This window comes from Terrapene carolina, unplaced genomic scaffold, assembly GCF_002925995.2.
Source record: "Terrapene carolina triunguis isolate 2854851 unplaced genomic scaffold, T_m_triunguis-2.0 Scaffold192, whole genome shotgun sequence".
In the NCBI taxonomy this organism is placed as follows: domain Eukaryota; kingdom Metazoa; phylum Chordata; order Testudines; family Emydidae; genus Terrapene; species Terrapene triunguis.
Genome location: NW_020664543.1, coordinates 27,601,240 through 27,612,020, shown reverse-complemented (window position 1 = coordinate 27,612,020; position 10,781 = coordinate 27,601,240). Strand labels below are relative to the sequence as shown.

The window sequence follows — 10,781 nt, the reverse complement described above, 5'->3', positions numbered from 1 at the left end:
CTTTTGAAAAAAATGCTGGGCTGCCCGGGCCGAGGGAACCAGGAAGCTGCCGGGGAGAGGGGATCTCGCCAGCTGCTGCTCGCCCCACTGCTCCGCTCCCCCCAGCCCCCGCCACACCTTCCCCCGCCCACCACACCTTCCCCCGCGCCCGCCCCCCCCCCACCGAGCCCCTCTGAGGGGGGGCGCAGCATGGCCGGAGGAGGAGCCAAGGAGGGGCGTGGCCAGAGGAGAAGCCAAGGGGGGGGGGCAAGTCTTTTTTATGGTTGCTCCCCCTGCACTGAGAAGCTGGCTACGCCACTGATACTGTGCCGTAGGAGCAGATGCCCCAGAAGTGGGTACTGTCGGGCAGGCAGGCGACATGAGGCGGCTTGGTGCCGGGAACATCGGCTGCGGTGGGTGAGAAAGCGGTGCCGCAAGATCAAACAGCGGTGCCACGATCTCGGCTTGTGCTCTAGGCCCCGTGACAGCTCTCGGCACCATGCTGTCAAAGGTTGCCGAGGGAGAGCTATAGGAAGCGGGCAGCTGAAAACCCTGAGCCTCGGCACCAGGAAGCTGAGCAGCCGACTCACAGTTGGTGCCTGAGGTGCCTGCAGAGTTAAAACTGCTGAGCCGTGGAGCGGCGGGCACTGGTGAGGGGGAAGTCATTTGAGACTTCTTTGCTGAGAAGTGGCCCCTGAGGGAGGAGGAAGCTGGCCGTTTCTTTGTTTTACCCTTCTCCCTTGAGGGTTTTAAAGAACTTTGCTGGCCAGGGTCAGACGCGGGTCTGAGGGAGTTTTCTAAGAGAAGTAGTTTCAGTCTTAGCTCCCTGTCCTTGCGGGTTCGCACTTTAAGTTTATTACAGTGGACGCCTTTTTGGGGTACATGAGACTCCCCCAAACAGCGTACACACTGTGAATTACCATCCGAGATAGGGATGGACTCGTTGCAGGAGGCACATCTCTTGAAGCTGGGGGAGCCAGGCATATTTGTAGCCGAGATTTTTTTTTTTTTTAAATAACTCTAAAAACTAAACTATTTTCTTAAATAGTAACTCTATGATTAAACTATCTAAATTAAACTGAGAAACAGAACTATCTCTGAGTAAATCTGAGAGGACTGCTGAACTCCGTCTCTAGCCAGGGATGGTAGAGAAGGAACTGGGGAGCCCGGGCCTTGCACGCGCTATTCAAACACTGACAGCTCGTGAGGCAGGCACAGTGCGTGCACGGCCCGTAGGGGTACTGCTGTAGAAATCACCGATCAAAGGAGCTGGGATGCACCTTGACCTGAGGTGGAGCACCCACAGGAACATCTCTCTCTCAAAGTGCAGTTTTGCCAGTGTAGCTGTGTTCATACTAGAAGTGTTTTGCTGGTAGAGCTCTATGGGAAAAATCTTCCTAACGTAGACAAAGGCTAAACCATTTATGTGCACAAGTCCTATTGACATTCAAGGCGCTTTTGTGTGTGTGTGGGGGGGGAATAACACCATTAGCTAATTGGATTTCTAGTTGTGTGTGTGTTTGTTTGAAATACACACTGTGGCCTTCATTGCTATGGATTCATTTTAACATAGCTAATCAGTTGGTTGTTGTTGTAGTAGAAAGAGAGAGCTTGAAGCATTGGCCTGGTGCAAAGCCTGAGGCCTGAACCAAAGTCAGCAAAAATTATGCTATGAGCAACAGTCAGGCCCTGTCAAAAGCAGGTGCTTGCCTGCAAGTCAGTGTCTGGTACATGAAATCGGCACCAATATTGCTAGCATTGCTAAAGCACACAATGTGTAAACACATTCCAGCAGGCCAGCACAAGAACATCCCAACCTAGCACACGATAAAATAGCTTGACAAAAGTGCTGAATAGTGATATTTTGTCTGAAAAATCAGGAGAAAAGTACAAGAGGAGGTAACAAATGTGTCATGAAACACGTAAGGTGGTACATAAGTTGTTTATCCCAGATTAAATAAATCTGTTAGTCTTTAAAGTGCCACCAGACTCCTTGTTGTTTTTGTAGATACAGACTAACACGGCTACCCCCTGATACTTATCCCAGATTGTTTGTCTCAGTCTATAAATGTTGGGATACTTCACCTTAACCCTTCGTCCAGCCTAGGGGGCAGTGGAAAAGTCCTGCCACTGACTGAGCTGGTCCATTGTCACAGGCATACATGTGTTAGTGTACCTGTAACCATTGAGCCGGGGCATTAGCACCATGCTTTGTCAGCAATAAACCTGACCGAGTGCCTTTGCTACTAAATGGGTCTGTGGTTATTGGATAGTTTGATTGGAGCCTGCTGTACAGGTTATCCGGCCAGAGCCAGTGCAGCACGGAGAGAAAACACACACATGCAGCCAAACATCTGACAATGCTGCCCCGACTGCTGATCTGGTAAGTAAGCAAGCTGTCCTCTGTAGGAATCATGATCTAACATGGCAGAAGGCTACATGCTAGGGAATCCCCTTAACCCCACCCTGAAAATCCCCACAGAGTTTGATAAGGTAAGGACACGCTGGGTTGCTAGCAAAAGAGTTCCATATGAATTTAAAAAATATAGTGGGGAAGAAATCTGGAACGGAATCTGTAAGGCTAGGGCAGAGACTGTAGCCTTGAAAAATAAGAGTAAAAAATGTAGAATATTGCAAACTATGGCCATGGCTGTTAAATGGTTAAGACAACACGCCACAAAATTGGTGGAGCAAGTAACAGAAACAAAGAAAGTTAAAAGAAGCAAGAGAAGTAACAGAGCCCTGGCATGCTCCTGCTCTCGTAACAGGGCAGCAAGCAGTTCAGAGACAGCAAGCACAGGAACAAAATAAAACATTGGAGACAGCTGTAAAGAATCTGCAAAAAAGAGAAGTGGGGGAGAACACTTCAGGAACTGACCTTGTTTGCATAGACAGGCTGTGACGCTCTGTACCTCGGGGGAACACCCAGCACCCCCATGTTCATCCTTATAATATGATTGTGTGGTTTCTAATGCAAAGTTTGTCATGTTGGGTGTCTTCGGAAGGCTCATTGTGTACTGAGAATTGTTATAGTAATCATTGTTATAGTAATGTTACAGGTTGTAATTTAATGTATATAGTTATGAGGCTGAAAATGTGTCCTCATGGCTTAAGGCAAGCCCAGGCAAAAACTCTCCAGAAGCAGAGGGGCAGTTCACACCTCATCAGAGCACGTATGGGACAAACCCAGCCCAGCCTCACAGGAACAAAGGACACTGGCCTAGGCAACAACAAAGGATCTGTTGGACTCTCGAGTGAGTCACCCCCCTTCCTTTAGTCAGTTTGGGACTGCGATGAGGTAATGCTCACCTGACTCTGAATGGGGGCGCGCGGGGGGAAGGGGGTAAAGCCAAGAGGGAAGAAAGGACATGATAAAAGGAAGAGATGTTTGCCATGCTCTTCCTCTCTCTTCCACCTACAGCTACAGGCACCACACCAAGCGACTGAAACGCTGATCAAAGGGGAGAGCCTGGCTGAAGGGCAACCAGCCAGCCTGTGGTGAGAAGCATCTAAGTTTGTAAGGGCACCAAAAGTGTTAAGATCAGCTTAGAATGCGTTTTGCTTTTATTTAATTTGACCAAATGGGACTAGTTATGCTTTGACTTAAAATCACTTAAAATCTATCTTTGTAGTTAATAAATCTGTTTGTTTATTCTACCTGAAGCAGTGCATTTGGTTTAAAGTGTGTCAGAGACTCCCCTTGGGATAACAAGCCTGGTGCATATCAATTTCTTTGTTAAATTGACAAACTCATATAAGCTTGCAGTGTCCAGCAGGCATAATTGGACACTGCAAGACGGAGGTTCCTAAGGTTGTGTCTGGGACCGGAGATACTGGCTAGTGTCCTTCAGTTGCACAATCCAAGGAGCAGCTTACATGCCAGAGGCTGTGCGGGAACAACCCAGGAGTGGGGGTTCTCACCGCAGAGCAGGATAAGGCTGGCTCCCAGAGTCAAGGATTGGAGTGACCTAGGAGATCACTGGTCCAGATAACACCAGAGGGGAACGTCACACCCATGTTTTAAATATTGGTAGTCAACAGTGGACTTCAGGTAACTACCCTGTGCCTGAAGAATGGGGACAGAAATAGAAAAAGGTGGTCCTAGCAAAATTATAAAATTAAACTGGGGCCACTGCAGTGCAACTATCACCGTACAATAAAAGCCAGGTTCCGGTAAAAAATAAATCAGGACCTAAACTGGTGCCAGTCAGAACAGGAGAAGTAAGTGCAGAGGGAGGAAAAGTAGCAGACAATACAGGATTGGTAAATCAGATGAAGGAAAAAATGGAACAGTTCACAGAGCACATTAGGAGACAGAAGCTGTGACTCGATCACAGGGGAGTGAATAAAAAAGGATTTCAAAGTGAAAAACTGAGATTAGAATTGATGCATTAACACATGGAGTTGCCCCAAAACAGTTAACTGCAGCAAAAAGGGCACTCCTGTAGTCCATTTGGCATGCAAATAAAAGCAACACACATTGGGGGAACGAATGCAGGTTTTGCAAGTCCAAGTAATGACCCCCAGTCTCCTCTCAGAGCTAGGATAAAAACCAGGGGTGTGGGTTCCCAACTGCTTTAACCCGTGGAGCCACACACCTCACTCAGAGCTAAAAAATATAACCTCCTTTCTCAAAATATTTTTACATACCATTTAAGTTTTCCTTTATATCCTTTCTCGGTTTGATAAATTTACTGCTGCTGCCTATACTTTAAGATACCTTGATAGAGTTAATCTCTCTTGGCTCGGGTCTCCCTACCTTCCTACTTTGCTCTTCCCTCTCCTTTTTTCCCCCCGCTTCATTTCTGCTCTCTTTTTGTTTTAAAAGTTATAGTTTTTACAGAAACCTCCAAAAGATAAAGCAATTGAAAACAGAACAGAACAACAAAGAAAGAGAAAACAAGGAAAAAACTTTACTTTGAATAATTCCTGTAAATTAATTATTTTAACCCTTCAGGAATGCAACAACTGGAAGTACTCCTAACTTTCTTGAACATACGGTTGCCTAGCAACAGAAATGCAGGCTCTGGTTCTAATCCTAACCACTGAATAATATTTGAAACATGGGTTTTCCTTATTTCCATATAGCAGGGTTTTAAAATAAAGTTAATATAAAGAATTGAAAATGCCTTAAGTTACTAAATTAATACAACAAATTTAGCAAATTTAATAAAAATTGACAAATTCAAATTAAAAGTTTTAAATAACAAGGTAATAACTTGCTTATTAACTCTTTTGTTTCTCTCTCTGTTTTTTTTAAATGCATTGCTTTCATAACTAAGTTGTTAATGCCTTATTTTGTACAATTATAAATAGAATTCTGGCGCCATTTGTTTTTAATTGTAAGGCTGCCCTGTGTTGTATGTTGTGTGTGTCAGAGAACACACATGTAAACAACATCTGACCACAGCTGTCTTTTTTTAATGTTGCTGAAAAAACAACAACAGTTTGTGGGTTTTTGATGGCTACTGACCTGATATATAAAATAATGTTGATTCCTTTTCTTGGCTGAGGTGGGTGTTCCTGACCGAACAAGACAAGTTCTGATTTGAATGTTCTGTTAGAATGATAGAAGTTTGTGTTTCATACAGGCCACTGGCTTCTCGGGAATTTGTTTGAGAGGATGAAGGTAAGGGCTGTCCCTTGAGATCTCTCCACAGCACCTCGGGCTCTGGGTACCATCTGGCCGATCGGCACACCAGTCGGATCCCTCCATCCTGGTAACCCTCAACAGAGATGTGAGGAGCAGAGCCTGAAGCTAGAGACAAATGAATAAATCCATGTTGATTTATGCACATATTCAGCCTAGAGAATAAGAATGTAAACTTCCCATTTATTCCCAGTGCTCATGGACTCAGGAAACTATATGAACAAGAAACTGTAATTATTTCATGGAGGGGAAGGGGAAGCTTTTCTCCTCGGTATTGGTTTATCTCCGGATCTACACAGAGCACAGCATGGCATTTCTGGATTATATGAACCCCTTAATTGATAATTTAGCTTAGCACTAACAGATTTAAAAGAAACTGAGAAAAATAAACTTTGTATTTCAAATGTGTCTTCAGGTGAAATATCTCCTATTTGATTGTATTAAATATACTGTACTTAGCCCTACAAATACATTATCAGAGCAGAAGGGGAGAAGTATCTGGACATCTCCTTGAGCGTAACCATCTTGAACTGCCTCTTGACTGGTGAAAAAACAGCCTTTCACAGGATGAAAGCTTCCTCCTTAAAAAGTTTTATGTAGCCTTCACCAGAATAAAATAAATCTCCAGAAGGTGACACCAGAGTGTCCCAGGGCCAGCAGATCATTAGGTACTCTTTTTCAAATGTGGGGTATCTAGTGCCCATAGGTTAGGAATGGGCATTCTTGACTGGCATGGATGTGGCTAGTTTGTACAATTAATTCCAGTTAATGTGAAGACTGTGCAGGTCTGTTCCACTATAAAGGATGTTATTTATGGTTGGAAGGGTATTTTCATATAATGACAATTACCGCAGGAAACTAAAATTCAGTCCTGGGCATTAGATTTAACTATGTGAATACAGGAAATCAGACGTTATATCTCTGTTTTATTCTCTTCATCCCACACCCTGAAAGTGGCAAAATATTAGATGACTATTGATAAAGAAGGTGTAATAATTCAGGAGCCCCTTCTCCAATTTACTTCACTTTTGATACAATAAATATTCTACCTCAGCAACAGACCATGGGTAAAATGTTCAAAGTCACCTAACTGAATTAGGAATTTAAGTCCTACTTTCAAAAGTGACATACTGAAGTTCCTGTGAGGAAATGAATGGTACCAAAAAGGGAATTCCGCATAGTGTCAGCCAGTGGGAGGGAGGCGCATTGGTGTGTGCCATGGGCCAGGCACTCACTAACACACAAAGGCTGCTGCACATATTTTTGTGATCACATAACCAGGTGGCTTTGGAAGCCACCATGCTACTGCAATGATTTTGCTAGAGGAAGAGGAGGAGGAAGCAATTTAGCCTCTAATTGTGGAAAAAAAGCTTTTCTTGGAGCAACTTCACTTGACTGAGCACTGTGCTGTGTGCTCAGAAGCCAGTACTGACTAGTAGGAAAGGCTGGTGATGTGGTCCTGGGATGACCAGCAATGGAGACAGAATGTCTAGCTGACAAAGGGCACTTTCCTACAGAGCTGTGTAGAGCTCACCTTGGTGCTGCAGCAGCATCACACCAACATGAGAGCTCCCCTCCGTGTGGAGAAGCACGTGGCCATTGCTATCTCTGATTGCTACCAGTCAGTAACTCAACAATCTGGTGTTGGTAGATCAGCCGTCAGGGCTGTTGTCATGGACACATGCACTACGATAAAGATGGTGCTGATGGCAGAGGTCATAAAGCTTGGCCATGCACAGGGGATTATAGATGGATTTGCATGGCTTTTAAAGTGGATTATCCAGTTTGCACTAACTGGACAGGTATTTTGGAAGAAGATTAGCTTCATGTGGATGTGGGCCATTTTTATTAAAAAATGCTGCAGTTACTGAAAAATAAACCCCAAGGTCAACAAGCCCTTCGAATCACTCAGAGCCATCCTTGAAGGAAATACAGATACAGGCTACTGACCTGCCACCTTTAGTTCCAATAGAGCTTCTTCATAAAAGATATCATCTTGAACAAAACAGCCGTATTGTCCTTCATCAGAGAGTCTGATACTGAAAATTCTCAAGGCAACACTCCCATTAGCGAGACCATCTTTCAAGAGCTCTGTCCTCCCCTGATATTCCGGCATCTGCTGCCCATATTGGTCCTTTCCATTACTATAGTGATGCACAAATGGGGACAGCTGGGACCGGAACCATGTCACCTCCATGTTCTCAGCGCTCATCCTGGGGGACAGGTGACAAGGTAACACTATCTCCTCATCCACAATGGCTGTGACAGGCTGTTCAGGTCCAATCACTTTAAACTGAGCTGAGAAATGTACCAGGAGATAAAGAAAATAAACTCAGAGAGAAGATCCTATACATGTAATCAGTCTCACACACAAGCTAGGTCTTATTTTTATATTTCGGGGAGCTATTTCATAGGTTCAAAGATCAGAAGGGATCATTGTGATCATCTGGTCTGACTTCCTGTGTAACACAGGCTGCAGAATTTCTCTATGGCAAAGAGCTAGTCTTCCCTGACTGGGAATCGAATGCAGGCTATGGCAGTGACAGCACCAAATGCTGAGCACTACAACACCAGGGTGAAGGGCTCTGTGAATGAACACTCTGTGTCCTGAAGTGTGTATATTCTGGGTGCTCATCCTGCGGAGCAGGGTAACAAAATGTGATAATTGACAATGGCAGAGGCAGCATGATCAGGTCTAATCATCATACACTGTGTTGTGAAATATACCAGGACACACAAGACATTTTTTTTTCTGCCCCCTCAATCGTGTCACCCCAGCAGTAGCATGGTGTGCACAGAGGGTAGGATTAGGCCTGATAAACTAGGGTAAGAAACTGGAGGAAATTTTAGGGGGCTGGGGACCTGATCTAATCCAATTGACGTGAATGGAAATACTTTTAGTGGGATTTGAATCAGCTCCTCAGGGCCCTGCCAGTTTCTGTGCTCAGATTCGCAGTGTAGGAATCCCTTTATTGCCTGAAGACTAGTTGGCAGCTCTTGCAGACTATCACCTCTTGCTTGCTAATCTGTAATCTTCAAACAGGATTCTGCACTCCTGAGCTCTGGGATCTGCTCTGGCTCCCAGTATATTTCTGGTGCAATTCAAGGTGTTTGGTTTTTGACATGTGAAGCACTAAGTGGCTTGGAACAGGCTACGACCTCTCTCCTCATGTGATACGACAGTGGTGAAGAGCGCTGGGATGCTCAGTCTAACAGTCCCACTGGTTTTAGTGGGAGAGAGATGGTGGTGAGAAGAATGCAACACCACACTGGTCTGATACCTCTACAGTCCATTCTGTCTTGGGCAGGGAATGGATGGAAGAGGATGCAATTGAGATAAGGTGTGTTGGGGAATTATTAGTCCTGAAGGCTTAGGAAGGCAGGAGGGTGTTTTTAAAACAAACCAAACCAACCAACCAACCCACCCACTATTGGACCAGTTTGGAATGTGTGCTAGATTTCATTCAGCTTTGTATTGGCAACCAAAGAGAGTGACGGGCCCTTTTTGTAAATATAAAAATCCAATAATTTTAATTATACAGGTTTGTGTTACTCAGCAGTAAAAGTGTGTCCATCCAATGAGCTGGGCTTCCTTGGCAATCTTTACAAAATACAGGTATGAACAGACAGAGCTGAAAATTACCCCAAGCTCAGATCAAATAGTCCAGCAACAACATAAATACAGCCAAAAAACAACAACTACGGCCCTGATCCTGCTCTGTGCTTATGTCTACACACTGGGATTAGTTCCATTGACTTCAATGGGACTACTCACAGGGCATAAAGATAAGCCTATTTGTAAGGGACTGCAGGCTTGGGGCCCAAATAAATCCTATGGGAAGCAGCAGAGGCAGTGAAGATTCCTACCTGTTTCCAACTTGTGAACATAAAAAGTCATAAAATAAATAATAAAACCAAGCAAAGAGAAGCTGAATCCGGAGCTGTGGCAGAACGAGAGAACCTTCATCTTCACTGAAACTTCATCTAGAACACAGGAAGAGAAAAAACACACAAAACAACAATTTACCCTAGTAAGTAGGATGCAGTGATTATGACCAGCTGGATACTGGAATTTGAGGAATAGAAGATTACAGAGGATACATTAAATAAAAAAGGATAAATTAATTGTTAAGTGAACTCATTTTCAAATTATGGAGTGACAGCAATCATCCCATATTTAAGGTTGAAATTGAGTTTCCATTACAAGTCCACACACAAAAAGGCAGATCAGTGTAAAATGATATTAGTTTCCCCATCACCAAAAAAGAGAGAAAATTGATATATTAATCCCTTGAATATTAATTAAGGGTAGCATTTTGAAAATCACTGAGAATTGGCCTAATTGTGCCCCACTGAAGTCAATGGGAATATTTATAGTTACTCTACTGGGGACAGGAAGGTTAAACCAACCGTGATAGGTTTCAAAAATCTGCCCCTACAATACTATGCATTGGGAATTTGCCCTTTTGTAATTAAAATTATGGCTGTTCGATTTTTTTATCAGAACAATCCCATAATCCCCTACACAGACTTCTCCTTTTTTCCCCAGCAGGAAGCAATGAGACTATGTCACATTAAAGTAAGTTGTGCAGAAAGCTTAGCAGGTGGAAAATATACAGGGACAGAACATACTATGATGATTTATTGTTTGCTTTGTAGTAGCAACTAGGAGCACCAGTCACTGATCAGACCCCATTGAGCTAGATACTGTACATAACATGTAACCAAATTATATCCTATAGATCTACTCATGGAAGGGAACCCGGATCTCTCGCCTTCCGGATGATCAAAAAATTCTGGGTTCTTTATATTTGTCTTTTAGTATCTGAGCATTTAGGCTGCACTCAGGTCATATTCTTTAGCTTTTTCCTGTAACCATAAGGGCTAGAAACTTGCTTTTTAAAATAAAAATGAAAGGTGAAAGTCTCATAATCAAAGGACTAGAACAGCTGGGGCTGTAAGGAAAACATCATATATGTCAAGACTTATGATAAAATGGTGACAGTTCACAACACTGGAACTGGTCAAATATGTTGTATAAAAGACAAAATTAAAAAAAAAAGTTTTCCTGTTTGATTTTTTTTTGTAATTTTTCAGCAAAATATTTCAAAATGAATTTTCTTATTTCAAATGGAATCAAAAGATTTTTTGT

General features: G+C 43.4%; 1 protein-coding gene across 1 annotated transcript in view; it reads right to left on the bottom strand.

Annotated features, from left to right (window-relative positions):
- Positions 1 to 9,596, bottom strand: part of LOC112117006 (butyrophilin subfamily 1 member A1-like) — a 43,565-nt gene extending 33,969 nt beyond the window's left edge. Inside the window, exons 1-3 of the mRNA XM_029912204.1 lie at positions 9,497 to 9,596; positions 7,580 to 7,927; positions 5,453 to 5,737 (exon numbers count right to left, since the gene is read on the bottom strand). Of these exons, the coding sequence (XP_029768064.1) occupies positions 5,453 to 5,737; positions 7,580 to 7,927; positions 9,497 to 9,596 (733 nt within the window). The remainder of the gene's footprint in view (positions 1 to 5,452; positions 5,738 to 7,579; positions 7,928 to 9,496) is intronic.
- Between the last annotated feature and the right edge of the window lie 1,185 nt (positions 9,597 to 10,781).